Here is a 15,975-nt window from a genome sequence, read left to right on the forward strand (position 1 = left end):
GGAATGGCTTCAAATTGACAGAGAGCAGGGTTAGATGGGATATTATGAAAAAATGTTTCCCTGTGATGGTGGTGAGAAGGTGTTTGGAGCCACCTGGGCATTTTTATCAATCCAAGAGTTGCAAGGAAAAAAACTTTCTCACCTTCCTGGTGGGAATGTCAGCAAAGTGGTAAAACAGAATCCCAGAGGTGAGCAGGGGTCATTCCTGACTGGGTTCTAAGTGAGAATTCACAAATCCTTGTGTGATTAAGCCAGGTCTGGGGCAGAACTGCCAGGTCCAGCCTGGCCTTGGACACTTGGACAGGTCTTGGAGCCACCTGGGCTAGTGGGAGGTGTCCCTGCCCATGGCAGGGTTTGGAATGAGCTGCTCTTTAAAGTCCCTTCCAACCCAAACCACTGTGTGATTCTGTGATATACTTCTGTCTGAAAAAAATATCTGAGTAGCAGCAGCCCATCTTAGTGCAGGTACAGCTTTTGAAACCTGACACTTACTTGAACTTGGAATCTGCCACCCCTTTGCTTGGCTCCTTTGAGGTCACCACTGATGTCCTTTGATGTCACCTCTGTCTTTCCAAGAGGGCTGTGGCATCCTGGCCATCAGAGAGCTGCAGTTCTGCCCCAGACCTGGCTCAATCACACAAAGATTTGTGAATTCTCTGTTAGAACCCAGTCAGGAATAATCCCTGCTCATCTCTGGGATGCTGTTTTACCAGTTTGCTGACATTCCCACCAGGAAGGTGAGAAAGTTTTTTTGCCATAAAAAAGTATTGTAGCATTCCCTAATGTTAGTTATGAATGTTGGTTCCTGACATTGCCAAAAGGGCTTTTTTTATTTCTTTGTTTGCAGCCCTGCTCTCCATTGAAAGAAAAGACACTATGGATGTGTCAGGAAATTCTTTTGTTATACTGATGACAGCCTAATTCTATCTTTAGCCTCATATTCTGGAATTGCAAGGCCCAGCCTTCCCTTTCTGAGAACACGTATGACCTGGAGGAAGAACTTTCCTAGCAGCAAGTTTGTTGTTTCCACTCTGAAAGGATCTTAATTGATCAACTCAAAGATACAACTTAGCCTTACAAGTCTCGCCTTTCTGAGGGGAGGAAGAAACTTGCCAAAAGCTAAATATAAACAACATGCAGTGGAAAATGCACATGTGCCTGCCCTGGGAGTGTGGAGTGATGCCTCCCTTCCTAAAGCAGAGTGAGCTGCAGGTTAAGGGAGTTCACTGAGCAGGTGTAAATCTACACCCTGGTTTCTCCTGGTCACAGAAGACTCCCAGACTCTGCCAGTGGATGCCCAGGATGGCACAGGGTGTCTGTGAGCAGCTGTAAATCTACACCCTGGTTTCTCCTGGTCACTCATGATGACTCCCAGGATGGCACGGGGTGTCTGTGAGCAGCTGTAAATCTACACCCTGGTTTCTCCTGGTCACAGAAGATGACTCCCAGGGTGGCACAGGGTGTCTGTGAGCCCCTCTGCACATCCAGACTCCCTGCAGCATTACTAATGCCTTCCACTGCTTTGGGTACAGCAAGGAGCTCTTGCAACAGAGCACAAGGTTCCTGTCTGTTCCCAGGGTACAAATACTCCTCTAAGTGACCAATGCCTCAGGAACCTGGAGGCTTGTTGGAATTTTTACTGCTGGTGCTTGCAGGAAGGTCTGACCTGAGGGCAAGTAAAACCTGTTCCCATTTGCCATGCACACAGCTCCACTGCTCCTCCCTCCTGCATTACAAATCATCTCTGCTGGCTAATCCTCATTCTTTGCTCTTCCCAGGACGGTGTAAGTGCTCTCCTGGGATTGCTGTCAGTTCTGGGAGGTAGGCAAGGAGCCAGTGGCAAAAGGAGAAAGGTTTTTCTTGTCAAGGCAGATTTTTAACCCTTAGGTCTGATAGGAGTTGCCACAAATCTCTCATTTCTTGGGGCTTAGGGTCTCCTGTTACAACAACTTTTGTCAGCTTCACAGATTTGTTTTTTGCTTGATTTACTTATTTTTATAATTATATGTAATTAGTGAAGCCTTCTTTGGGCTTCTGTCCTCACTGCTAGCATTTGCTCTCTCTGGTGTCTCACAAACATACTTTTCAAGCTGTCATTGGACCCTTGACATTTCATATCTTCTTCTAACTTGGAGTTTAAGTAGAGTGAAGAATGTGGCTCTTTGTGCTGGCCATGCCACCTCCATCATTCTCCTCAAACTTTGATGTCATTTTGGCTTCTCCCTTGCCCAAATAAACCCCACTGCTGTTTCCACTAACAGGGGTCAGACTGAGGAAATTGTATCAGTGAACCCTGAGGACTCTTGTTCCTTTGCCAGGCTTTGAACCCTCCTAGCTCAGAATGTGTCTTTTCCAAGCAATTGATTGTTCTGCCAGGAGACTTGCACATAGCCAGTCCTTTTTCTTCTGGGCTGGTGATCATTTGGATTTACTGGTATCACACATCACTGAGCAAAATCCAGCTAGCAGTGTTTGCTTCTTATCCCAAACTTGTCTTTTTTTGATTGTTGTGATCATTTCAGCATCCATGTGTAAACTTTAATACAGCTTCCCTTCCCTTCTGCTTGGGTCAGGTTCTGGATGTCATCCTTCAAGCTTCAGCTTTTATCCATAAAACCTTAACTGAGCACTTTTTGTAGTGCTCTGCCTAATCCAAGCTTACTTAGGCCATGGAAAAGTTAACTTTTGGTGGTGTTGGGTGTTACTTATGTGATGAAATGACAATCTGAGAGAACTCTGCCTCCTATGACATCAGCTTTGCAATGAGTTGTTTAAAAAGCTGGATTTTTTTTTTCTTTTAATGCTGTGATGGGCCATCATTTCAGCACTAGTAAATATTTCTGATGGTGAGAACAAACTTCCTTTTATAGTATCCACACACTGCAGATTTCACTGAATGCAGCCTGGAGCTGTTTCCTATTTCTGAGTGTTGGCTCACACTCAGCAGCTCCTGGTGCTCACGTGCTCTGTGTGTCTGTTTCTCTCTCAGCTTTTTTAGCCCTGTTGATCTATTATTGTGACTTTGGCCAGACGACGCCAGCTTTCAGCAGTTAATGGGCTGGGAGAGCAGCAGCTTCCTCTGCCTGTGAGACCATGATGTCATCAGCTACTTTGGGTTCTCTCACCATCCTGATGCTTCGGTGGAGGTGGAAAGAATGCAAACAGCACTTTCCAGATGTTCCCAGGGCAGCTGGAAAACCATACATGGATTGTTTGGTTGGGGAATATTGCTGGTGTGCTCAGCAGAAGGGTAATGAAAACACAGCTCCTGTGCAGCAGTGCTGTCAGGTGTCTCACAGAGGGTGCTTGGGGTGTTGAGTGATGGCACAGCTAATTCAGGACTTTGAGCTGGGCAGCTGAAATATCTTCCTACCTGCTCTCCATTCCCTTTCTTTCCTTCTTTCCTTCAGCTTCAACTCCTGAGTGAAGCAGTGTCCTGATCTCGTGCAAGGCAAATGCTGTTTTGTTCCTGCAGTTCCTCAGAGTTATCTCAGCAGTTAAAGACTCAAGAAAAGAACAATAATCTAGTTTTTAAACTCCCAGCAAAGTATTTGATGTAGTAGGAGCTACTGAATAAACACAGGGGTGTTTCATCTTGCAGTGTAGACTGGGAATTTGGAAGCCCTCTCCAGGGCTGGAAAAAGCATCAGTTCTCACCCCTTGTGGCATATCCAAAAAAGTCTATTTTGAGGGAGAACCAGTCACTTCCTTCTTTTGGGTGGGTGGGTGGGGGGTGTTTTTAATGCATTAATTAATTTTTATTGAGTGATGGAAAAACTGATGTCAGAGCTGCTTTGTGGTTGGGCGTGCAGGGACACAAGGTGGTAGGAAATAATCCAGCTAACACATGAGGGCAGGGAGAGTTTAACCATGGGCAGTTTAAAATAGCAAAGCTGAGCCCTATGGATATTAAAAGCTATGACTGAATCAAAACAACAGTCTAATATTAAACTGGATTTTGCTGGGGGAGGAACAAACCTGTCGGGTTAATTTCTGTTGTTGTATCCAATGTCCAAGGGATTTTTTTTGTTTCAACACCTGGATTTCTGACTTAGGGGTTGTCTATTTCTGGCTTTGCAGGATACAAATGACAAAGGGCAATATAGGTTGTGTTTCACTGTGGGTTTTTTGCCACACATCTTTATTCAGGAGTCTGTAGAGTATCCTTTTCTTTTTTATAGTGGTCTATAAACTTGTCCAGCATGACTTCTTGCCTGGCTGCTCTCACAGTTCAAATTGCACAGATCCACAACAGGGAGGTGGAGGGAAGTGCTTTGGAAGTGGGAGCCAAAACAGAGCACAGTTACATAACTGTACAAAAGAAAAGGGTTTTTTAGTTTTGTTTTTCCTTCCCATATCCTCCTGCCTACTGAAAAAAATGTTGTTGGAAAGCTGGATGGAAAAAACTTCAGCATCGTCCATCCCTGTGGGGGCATGAAATGTATTGAAATGTTCCACCTGTTTTATGGCTGGTGCTTTTCCTCTTTCAGGTTTGACATCTACAGGAAGGTGCCAAAAGACCTTACACAGCCAACCTACACAGGGGCCATTAGTAAGTAACTTCTTTTTGATGTCCTTGCATAGCCCTGGTCTAAAATTAAAGATTGTTTGGCCTCTCTGTCTGCAGGGAATTTTTTTCAAGGGATGTTAAGCGTTGGAAAGGTGTCCTTTGTTGCTGAGACAGCTTGTTCTGCCCATCAAACAGTGGAGTAGCTTGTGTGAATTCAGAATTGTGGATTGGTTTGGGTTGGAAGGGGCCCTAAAGAGCCTTCAGTTCCAAGCAGTGATAGAGATCCACTCTCACTCCCATGTATCAATACCCAGATTTTGGCTGATACACATCTCTTGCCTTGGGCCCCTTTTCCTTCCTTCCTGCTGCTGAGGGAGGCTGGAGGCTGAGTAATGCCATTCACACAGGGATGTGCAGCAAACTGGCTGGGCAGAGGGCTTGGTAAACATTGATCAGGCTGATCCTGCCAGGCCTGTCATTCCCCTCCTCCTGCAGCCTTCCTGTCCCACTGAGCAGGACTGGCTTTGATCAGGGAGCTGTGCCCCATCCAGCCATGCTGGGAGATGGGTCAGTAGTCCTGTGTGTCACTGCTGACGTGAGTGATGTCACATCCCTTGGTGACAGCACGCAGGACTGAGTCAGTGCCCGTGAATCAGGACACAAAGGAAAGCTCTCTGTGGGCTGCAGGAGCTCCTGGCTGTGAGCAGGGTCCAGGAACAGGCTGCTGTGGAGTCTCTGTCCTTGGGGATGCTCCAAACAACCAGAGCTGGCCCTGAGCAACCTGCTCAGAGCAGGGGAGTTGGATGGGATGATCTCCAGTGGGGTCCCTGCCAGCTTTGACTATGCCGTGCTTCTGTGAAGATAACATTTCCCTAAATATTTACTCTCAGAGTCCTTGTCCCTGAGTTCTCCTGGCCACTGAATTACTTGTATCCCAACTCCCATTTGGGTTTGCTGAAGTCGTGAACAAAGAGCTTGACTCAAACTGTTTGGGAATTCAGAGGTGGATGAGATTTAGTGTTTTGAAAGAACACTTTGAACTGGTGAGTGATCCTGTCTTCTCTTCTGTTTTGGAAACGAAGAGTTCCCACACTACCACTGGGCTCCCTTTGAGAATTTGTCTTGTTATGAATCACCTGCAAAAGAGTATTTTAGAAGCAAAAAAAAACCATCAAAGGCCATCCAGTTTAGGCTTTCAGATCTGCAGTAACAGCCCAAGTGATAAGTCTGTTGTGGGAAGGCTTGAAGGTTGTGACTCTTACAATTATTAGCTGACTTCTTTCTCTCTATTGTTATTTACAGCTTCTCAGGCTTTGATTTTCTTCTCTAACTGGTTCTCCTTCTTTTTCTCAGAGTGTTTTTAGGCAGCCTGATAGAAGCTTCTGAACCACACAGGCAGCCAACAAACTGGTGGCTTTGCCTGTGAGGATCTTGGGAGCAGCTTTTCTAATGGGCTTTTCTGTCTGACCAGGCTTGTAATTTGAAAGCCACTAATCTTAGGTGTTGTAAGAGGCTATGGATGAGCCCAGCCCATTGCCAGGCCAGTTGGAAGCCTGGGAAGGTTGCATGACCTGATGATAGAATGCTTTAGGGAAGTCAGTTTGTGTTAACACTGAGGGCTTGAGTGCAGGGAAAGGTTCTGCCTTTCAAAAAAATCTTTTAGGCTTTAGTAATCATATGGAATTACTATGACTGCAACTTTATTTTGTCTTTCTTTAAGTCCTACAAGTTTTACAGAGCAGATATAAAATAGTCTATAATATCCAACTATTAATTTAGCTCTTTTCCATATGATTTCTGCTGAAACCTTAGTTCAGGTGCTGAAGCCTTTCTGGAATAGGACTGGACTTACTGCAGAGTTTCAGCAGTAGATTTTGGATTGTGAACAGGTCTATTTAAAGAAAAAAGGCTTGAGGTTTATTAGGGAAGAAGGCACAGGTCAGATTACAGAAGAAAAGAGATGGAGAAGAGCAGCTCTGCTCCTGACACCAGGGCTGAGGGGCCCAAGGCTTCTAGGGAAGAAGCAGCTAAGGGAGAGTAAGTGTTGGGGGATTTTGAGGGAGAAGAGCAGGTGAGCCTGAACATGAGCAAGTTCAGAAGCCAGCTGGAATGTTATTGAAGCTCTGTTAGGTATGGCTTTTAAATTCCCAAATTTGCAGTGAACCCTGCATAGAAGATACTTCAGATCTGTGTGGCAACCACTCAGCTACAAACAATTCCTTTAGGAATGAAGGAACCAAGAACAACCCACTGCCGTTTACTTGGAGTGAGGTTTGTCCAAAACAACCCAGCCACTGCTGTGGACTTTTTTGGGAAGTGTGTAGAAATTACTCATTCCTTTTCCTCCATAAAAATCCCTTCTTCAGGCAGCATCCCTGTCGTGCTGTTGTCTCTCCCACCATTTTTTGCAGGTGTACCGTGTCTGTGGTGCCACTGTGGCAGTGTTGGGACAGCCTGGCCATGTTTGGGTACAGAGGCAGCAGCAGCAGCTCTCCTGGCTGCCTGACAGCTGGCATCTGGCTGCACAGGAGCAGTGGGCTCTGGACAGGAGCCTGCAGCCCAGGCAGCTGCTGTCACCATCCTGCTCCCCAGCCATCGCTGTGGATGCATAGTTTACATGCACATGTTGTATGCACACATGGAAATGTTATCCAGAAATACTCTGGTGCTGTTTGGGGGCTGGAGTTTTAAATACACATCAGGAAATATCGAAGTTATGATTCACATGGCGCCTGTAACAGGACCCGCTCCTTGTGCTTCGTAACAGTTTGCTCCACTGAATAATAAATGCTATTAATTTTATGCCTTAATATAGGCATGGCTCCACGTTCTCAGTCTGTGTGATGTGTTAAACACTTTGCCTTTCTCTCATTTCTCATGGGGTGGGGAGGCAGAGCCAGGAATATACGTAGATGGGCTATGTAGTAGAAGGAACAAGTAGAAAAAGGTTAGTGCAGGAATAAAAAACCTTGGCAGAGTTTCCCATCCTTTTGGAATTGCAGGTTAGCCAACAGCAGCGTGTCTACACCAGCAACCTTTGATATATTGATCATGTTATCATATTAGAGCTTTACAAACCTGTCTCAGAGTTGTAGGAGCTCTGTGGGAACGTCGCAGTGCCCTTGCAGTTAAACGAAGCTTTATGCATGAATTGTTTGATTCTGTCTGATCCCAGCCTTTAATCTACTTTTCCAAATAAAATACGCTTGTCAAATGTGGGTGGTAGGACTGCACATTTGCATGGAAGCAAGTAAAAGGCTTCAGTGTGAAAGAAGCAGCTGAAGCACCCCGTGCATAAATTCCTGTGCTGGGAACGTCGTCTGTGCCTGCAGCTCCACGGTGAGAGAGGAGCTCCTGTTCTGCAGCTGAGGAAATGCTGCCTCTGCAGAGAGTAACTGATAATGCTGTCACATGAGTCTCATGCCAAAAACTCCCCCTGCCCTGGCAGTGTGTTTAGGAAGAGTTTAGCAGGCAGTGCAAGTGTCCAGTGTCCTCTGTCCCAGAGTGTTCACAGCAGATGCCTGAGAAGGAGCAGGAGGGGCAGGTTAAACATTTCTCCAGGTTTTGCTCAGTTGGCTCCTGAGTTTCCTAAGCTGGAGTTGGTTCCTTTGTCTTTAGTATCCCTCAGTGGATTTCTTCCTCAGGGCATGTATCATTCCTTTTTGTAATCTAACAGGTTTTATTTCTTAAGCATCCTCAGCATCCGTAGTCAAGAATCTTCAGAATTCAGTTGTGTTAAGGAAAACCTTCTCTTGTTTTTAACATTCCCTTTCCCTGTTCTTCCCATACTGGAAGAGACAGTGAGTGGTTGTTCCCACTCACCTCCTTCAGGTTGATTTTATTTCCCTCTCTCATGTTCACCCTCAGTAATCTTTTTTTACAGCTTCAGAACTGACTCTGTGGTTTGAAGACTGAGAAAAGCATTGAGGAGCTTTGAAAGTCAGCTCCTGCCAGGCACTTCAGAGCATTCTTGCAGGGTTTTTTAGATATAGGTTAGTGGAATTTTACTGTGCTGTATTTGGTAAGTATTGTCACGAACCTTCACTGCAAGAGCTGAACTGAAGATGGACTTGAGGGAGCAAGTACTGGAAAAGAAGATTTTTTGATTATCTAAGTGGCAGAGAAGGAAGTTTAAAAATTGGAAGAGAGAGGAAGCTCTGGGAGAGAATTTAGTTAAGAGAGTTAGTGGTAGCAGGCTTTCCTAGAAGTGCTTGAGAGCAGAGGTCTGGCTGATGCTGTGGAAAGCCTTTATGGGATTATAACAAGCAGCAAGGAATATGGGAAGCAATTAAAGAAAAAAGAGCTGTCTACGTCAAACACTCCCCTGCAACTGCTGGGGATCAGAGATCTCGAGTTTCTCTGACAGTGATCAGCAGTACAAACACTGGACCTGCTCATGTCCTGCCTTGGTTTCTTTTTTTGGGCTCCTGTGTAGGTGTGGATGTTCTCACAAGAATTTGTGTGCTTCAAGCAGACCTTTCTTCTTCCCAGGGACTCAACTGGGTCCTGGTGACCTTCTGTGTCCTGGCAGCCAAGGCTTGGGAGCAACTGTGTGGCCATCTGAGGTTTCTCTTTAGGATTTAATATCCCTTCTTGCTTTCTGTTTTCCTACTGGTCTCCAGGATTTTTCCCCTCTCTTTCCTCATCCTAGCTAGTGGATTTTTTGGCATCTCTGTTAATCTCTTGCACTTCAGAGAGTGTCAGTAAATGAACCCACAGTTGAAATTATTCTGATGAGGAAGGGGAAACAACACATTTCTCTTTCCTCAGAGCTGGAAGAATGAGGCACCAGGCTTTAGCTCACTCAAGGCTCTGTCTCAGTGCTTCCCTCAGCACCTCTTCCCTTCCCTTCCCTTGCCTCTCACATTCTGTACCAAGGGAATTTGGTCCAGGGCTCTTGTGTGATAAAATTGTTCCCAGCCTGTTGTTACTTGAGCTTCCTGAAGGAATGGGCAGTCAGGCTCTACAGGTCATGTGGAATAAAGTTGAGGAACAGGGCTTTCTTTTTTTTTTTTTTTTTTTAGTGTATTTCTCAACCCTAATTAGTGGTAAAGTGGTCATTTCACAGAGAGCTGTGCTGGGATGGAGGGGCTGTGCTGGGATTGTGCTCTGGCTGTCAGAGCCCTGGAGGAGCCTGTCAGTTCCTGCCTTGCCCTTCTGTGAGTGATTCATGGTGAATTTGGGTATTGTACTGAACACAGAGCTGCAGCCCTGTCTCCTTGAGCTGGCACATCCTTGTCTGCTCCAATCATCCCTGATCCCTGGGATTTACAGCTGTGCTTCCCTCCTGTGTGTGACTGTCACTGCTGCTTGAATGGCCAGTGGTTTGAATAATTTCCTGGTGAGAAGTAAACAGTGACATTCCAGTTATTTTGGGTTCCTTCCATGCAATTCCAGGTTGGAATTCTTAGGAAAGACGTGAGACTTGTTGTCTGGGTACAATTCCTTCAGTGGGGATTGTCCCTCTCTGCAGAGTCAATATGTCAGCAAATAGAGAAATTAGAGAAGTCAGGCACTGGCTTCACAATTCAAGGGTTGCCACTGTCCCAGCAGGATGTGAGGTGCCTTACACAGAGCTTTGAAACCTGACAAAGAGCCAAAATGTCTCCTCATCCCAAAAAAAACCATGTTAGGGCACTGTATGCTTTCAAAGCAAGGTTCTTCCTGCCTTCTGCAGGTTTTAACAGTGATAAAATTGGGAGCCAAGGCTCCAAAGAAGTGATGTGGTCAAGGAGCTGTGTCAAGAAGAGGGAGGTGCTGGCACACCAGCATTGTGTGCTGAAGGTAGAGAGTGCAGGAGCAGGGGGAAGGTGGAAATCATGGCAGAAAAAGTGGCCCAAAAATGGATGTTTGGATATGGGAATGGCATTGAAATCACTGCTCTGTTGGGTTCTCTGGGTCATGGACTCTAAAGATTGTTAATTCTCAGTTGTGTATGGGGGGAATGATATGGTGAAACCAGTTTTGTCTTTGTTAAATGTTCTAACCTAACCTTTTCCTCTCCTTACCTCTGTTCCAGTCTCTGTCTGCTGCTGTCTCTTCATATTGTTCCTCTTCCTGTCTGAGCTCACTGGATTCATAGCCACTGAAATGTAAGTAAAAGTCACATTTTCCCTTGTTTGTGTGGATGTGAATATTTACAGCTTTACTGTTATCTGAGAAAAATATTCCTGTAATTTCACTAGTTGCCTAATGGGTTTGGGATTCCTTTAGGTTGAGTCCAAATTCTCAGACATCCATTCACCTTTTTAATTTGCTAAAATTAATAGGCAAACTTGGTTCTGAACTATTTTTGATAGAGGAAGCTGTTCCAGACTCGCTTGATCCTTTATTAGCTGCATGCTGGATTGCATAATTAGCAGCATGGAGAAATGTATTGCATAAAATAAGAATTATTAGTTTAATATCAATAATTACTTTTTTTTTATAATGCCAGAGCTGAATCTCTGATTCATGCAAGTAGCTTTATTAATGTGTGAATTTTTTCTTCTTCTGTTGAGCCTTACTAGGAAGCCTTGTTCACAGATTTTGTGCCTGAGGACAAGTTGCCCCAGGTGGTGACAGCTTTGAGACAAATGGAAATTATTTCTAATTTTAAAAATTGCTCATTGAACAAGCATGAAGCACTTATTAACACCGAATTAATCAGATTTTTCTTTCCCCCTGTTCTCATATTCTTCCTGCCTCAAAATAAACTTTTAGTAACTCTTAACACATCTAACTTTGTTTGGGGCTCTAGGAAACCTTCTCCATCACCTGCTGATGTGGCAGTGAGCTCACTGAGTGTGAGGTACAGTTCCTGGATAGTTGGGAAGGGTGGAACTTCTGTCAGGCTCACATGATGCTCCTGATAGCAACAGATGTCAGAGCTGAGCAAAAAGGCTCTGAAACCTTGGTTAGATTGGCCATTTTGATAAGCAAGAGGCTCTTGCATTGTTTTTGTGCAGCTCTGTCATAGATCAAGAATATAATTTCAGGAATAACGTTCATGTTGACTAATGTTTAACTGAAGGCAGGAGTGTAATCGAGCTTGAGATCATTTTCTGTGCCTGTTGCACGTTACTTCAGAGATGGTATCTCAGATTTCTTGCTTGCTCACTGTTTCTTTGACTTCAGTTCCGTGTGTTTGCTTGTGAAATCCGGGGTCACCTTATCAGCCACTTCACAGAGCTGAGTTTCCTTGGGTTTCTTGTTTTAAAAAACAGAGCAAAGCCAGACAGACTGCTTCAAGTAAAGCACTGCTCTTTTTTGCTCTCCTCTTAGATCACATTCTCTTGCCTGGTTTTCTTTTTTTCTTTCAGTTAATGCTTTACAGGAGGAATTAGTAATATTTACCTAGTTTTGACCCAGTTATTGGAGTGCACATCCTTATGGAGTAGCAGTTTCCTGACTAGAAATTCCTTTTTGAACAGCACAGTTGCATAATTCTCTGAGGCCTCTTCTTGCTTTTTCCTTAAGAAGATGATGCATTTTCCACCAAAATATTGGGAAGTGCTGTAAGTATGCTCAGCTGGCAAGTTCCACATGAAAACCTCAGAGAGGTGGTGAAGTGCCTTTCCCAGCAGGAGCTGTGTGGGGAGGAGGTGTTTGCACACAATAAAGCAGTAAAATGTGAGAGAGGATGTCATGAAGGGTCTGGGACAAATGACTGCAGGAACCTGATTCGTCACGGACCATCCAACACAAAAGCTCACACAAAAGAGTAGGAAAACCTCCTTCTGATGAGTTACAAGTCATCAGACTCTTGCTGGGAACATTCACCCCCAGCACTTGTGAAAAAGGCTCTCCCAGAATAGTGGAAATACTTCAGAAAGTCACTTCAAGTCCTGCCCAGGTCAGCGACTTTGAAAGTGGGAGTAAACTTTTATTTTCCATTTCTTACTCACTGGTTTCTCTTCTGAGAAACCCAGTACAAGTTGTTGTGAGCCTCTTGTGGTTCCCTGTCAGTCAGGTGTTACTGGCAATGAATTGTGAGGCAGCAGAGCCTCATTATTGGGAATAAGAATTGGGAGTTTTGTGTGGTCTGGAGCTTGTGAGAGCTCTGTGCTGCCATCAAACTGGGTAATAGCAAACAACAAGGGAAATACTGTCTCAAAATGGTTATTGAGCCTTGTTTGCCCATGATACAAATACTTACAAATATATGGAAGATTCCTTATGTGCAAACTGTTCAGTTCTCATCAACTTTTATTGCAAGCTTTATTGCAAGGTTTTTTTTGTAGTATTAAGAGTCTCCTAGAACAGATACCTCACCCAGACTGAAGTTTCCCAATGCCAGCCAGGACCTGAATGATTACAGGTGTGCAGTTACATGGGATGAACTTTCCTGCTTTGTCACTGCCAGCTGTGCTGTGAGACTGCATCACTCTTTCTCCTTTTGTGTCATATTTCCCTTAAAGCACTTGACAGAGCCAAGCTGGGTGGGGAGAGCTGCACAATTCTGATGACAAGGTGAGCACTTGGTGTTTTACATCAGAGACGTGGCAGGTTCCCTGCTGAGCACTCCTGCTTCCCTCAGAGCCCTGTTACACCGAGTCATTTGTGGGGTGTGGGCAGGGACAGCTTCAGGGCAACCTCAGTGGTGGCCACAGGATTCCCTGTCTGACTCCCAGAGCTTCCCTTTTAAAGCAAGAGCCTTCCATTTAAAGCAACAGGTCAGCATGGTTTGTTGAGCTCGTGCTGCAACATGAGAAAAGAAGGTCTGCACCACACTGACCCCAAATTCTCACTGGCTCCTGCCCTGCTGGACTTTCTTCCACATTCACGTGGCTGCAGCAAGCTCAGTGCCTGGCGTTACTCGAAATCTCGGTTTGGCTGCTCTTGCCCAACTTCAAAGCTGTTTTTCCTTGACCAGCCCATTGTCGTAGCATTTACAGTCTCAGCTGCTGAAGGCTTGTCTGGGTGGCAGAGAGCCAAGAAATGACAGCCTCATCTCGAGGATCACAGTCATAGCCCTAAAGCCAAACATTACCTGTGTGAGGAGGACAGCAGCTGTGTCATAACTCGTGTGGGTATTTCTAAAGAGTGCTGTGTCTGTGCTGGCTCCACTTAGGAAGCCAAACCAAGGCACTGCAGGAAGCTCATGGAAGAGGTAACACACTCTAAAGGCACATCCTATTCTGCTGCTGACGGGTTTCCTGAGGAGACCAGCCCTGAGCAGCGTACAAAACTCCCAAGTTGCTCATCTTCCAGATTTATCGTGTGACCCTGAAAGGCCTGTGAGCAGCCATGAAGGAAATCCAGGCCTGGCACTTAGGTGGGGCTGCATCCTTCCCAGGAAAAGCACAGTGAAGGGCTGGTGAGGGAAAAGAGCTTTTTTCTTTTCTTAGTCACAACCCATCGTTGCCATTAAGGGGAGGGCGGGTTTAACTCTGGATGTTAAGGATCCACTTTATTTTTAGGTTTTCTTTGGTTCAGACTAAGAGTGATTGAAGACTTAGTCGAAACTTCAGGCATTGGAACGTCCCCAGGGAACACGTGGACATGGCACTCAGTGTCTGGGCTGGGTGACAAGGTGGGGATCGGTCACAGGTTGGACTCGATGGCCTTGCAGGTCTTCTCCAACCTAAGTGATTCCATACCAAGAACCTTTGTGAATCTCCCCAATTCTGTAAAATATAAAGGAGGTCTGTGCTCTACATTGGAACCTCTGAAAGATGAACAGCATCAAACACTCTTGTCCCACTGAGCCAGTGACTCAAATGGCTGAAGAAATTAAGCTAAAGTTTAAATGTGTCTGGTTTTTCCTGGGCAAGATCAACAGTTGGTTGAGTTGGGAGTAGTCTGAGGGCTAGAAATGGCTTGTCCTGTCTTTAGCAGCCTCTTCATTCCTCTGCTGCTGTGTTGCAAATCAGAAGCACAGAAATCACCCATCTCTTTTCTAATTAACTCAGCTCAACGCTAGACGTTATTAGCTGGCAAGATGATAATCTCACAGTTTTATCACCCTAATTAGGTCATGAATTATGTCCTGTAAGATCAATAATAGTTTTCCAAGTATTCCATCATTAAGGATTAAAGATGTAATTAACTAATCTGGTCTGCCTTGCATTGGCAGCCAGGGGAAGGGGTAGGAGGGTATGAATGTGGTGCTTGTGGTATGAATGTTGCTGCTCAACACTAATTCATCTGCCACAGCACACTGTAGGAAGCAACAGACTGTTCCTGGCAGTGTTTTGCTTTTTCTTTATTTTTTTTTTTTAATGTAATAACAGACAAAAACTTATCTGAAGTGACAAGTTTGCTAATTGGAAAGCTGAGCCCCCCTGCGAGGCAGTTAATTACTTCAGCAGAATATCTGCAGTAAAATTACTGCCTTTTCATGAAAACATAAACCTTGAATCATGGAATCACAGAATATCCTGGGCTGGAAGGGACCCACTAGGATGATCAAAGCCCAATTCCTGGCCTGAAACAGGATAGCCCCAAGAAGGCTGTCAGGAGTGTGGGAGGAAGCAAAACTCCAGCAGTTTCAGGGAGCAGTGTTCCTTGTCCACACTGGATTCATTTGGAGTTTCAGGGAGCAGTGTTCCTTGTCCACACTGGATTCATTTGGAGTTTCAGGGAGCAGTGTTCCTTGTCCACTCTGGATCCATTTGGAGTTTCAGGGAGAAGTGTTCCTTATCCACACTGGATTAATTTGGAGTTTCAGGGAGCAGTGTTCCTTGTTCACACTGAATTCATTTGGAGTTTCAGGGGGCAGTGTTCCTTGTCCACACTGGATTCATTTGGAGTTTCAGGGGGCAGTGTTCCTTGTCCACACTGGATCCATTTGGAGTTTCAGGGAGCAGTGTTCCTTGTCCACTCTGGATCCATTTGGAGTTTCAGGGAGCAGTGTTCCTTGTCCACACTGGATCCATTTGGAGTTTCAGGGGGCAGTGTTCCTTGTCCACACTGGATCCATTTGCCTGCCCAGGACTGATCCTGCAGAGCAGCAGGATTGTCACCAGACCTGTCTTCAGAGGCTTTTTGTCCCATGGCTCTCCAGAGCGTGTGGGGTGTGTTTTGTGGCTCTCAGCCCATGGGAATGGAACCAGCCAGCAGAGTGTGAGTGATCCTGCTGCAACAGAGGTTTCTTCTGCTGCAAACCCTAATCTGGGAGCACAAGCCAAGAGATGCCACAACTCCTGTTGGAGATGCACCTCCAGCCCTGCAGTGGAGCCAACAGCACGGGCAGCACATCTTTGCAGGCAAAGGGGAATGGGAGCTGTAATCCTGCTCCTGACCTTGAGCAGACACTTCTCTGCAGAAGGCTGTAATCCTCAGCAGCCCTGAGAGAGGTGGGCAGGTAAGAAGCTTAATTGCTGTTTGTGTGGCAGCCTGGGGATTACCTAAGCCGAGGTGCTGGACGTTGGTGGGGGCTGTGTGCCCTGTGTGGGCTTGCAGGAAGCGGAAGGTCGTGGCATGATGTCATTTGCAATTCCTGACTCAAGGCTACATTGACGTCTTTCGAACCCTTCTCCTTT

General features: G+C 45.5%; 1 protein-coding gene across 1 annotated transcript in view; it reads left to right on the forward strand.

Moving 5' to 3' along the window:
- ERGIC1 (endoplasmic reticulum-golgi intermediate compartment 1) overlaps positions 1-15,975 on the forward strand; it is a 56,911-nt gene that overhangs the window by 16,200 nt on the left and 24,736 nt on the right. Inside the window, exons 2-3 of the mRNA XM_056502648.1 lie at positions 4,491-4,552; positions 10,530-10,602. Of these exons, the coding sequence (XP_056358623.1) occupies positions 4,491-4,552; positions 10,530-10,602 (135 nt within the window). The remainder of the gene's footprint in view (positions 1-4,490; positions 4,553-10,529; positions 10,603-15,975) is intronic.

The sequence above is a fragment of the Oenanthe melanoleuca genome, chromosome 13, assembly GCF_029582105.1.
Source record: "Oenanthe melanoleuca isolate GR-GAL-2019-014 chromosome 13, OMel1.0, whole genome shotgun sequence".
Classification (NCBI taxonomy): Eukaryota; Metazoa; Chordata; class Aves; order Passeriformes; family Muscicapidae; genus Oenanthe; species Oenanthe melanoleuca.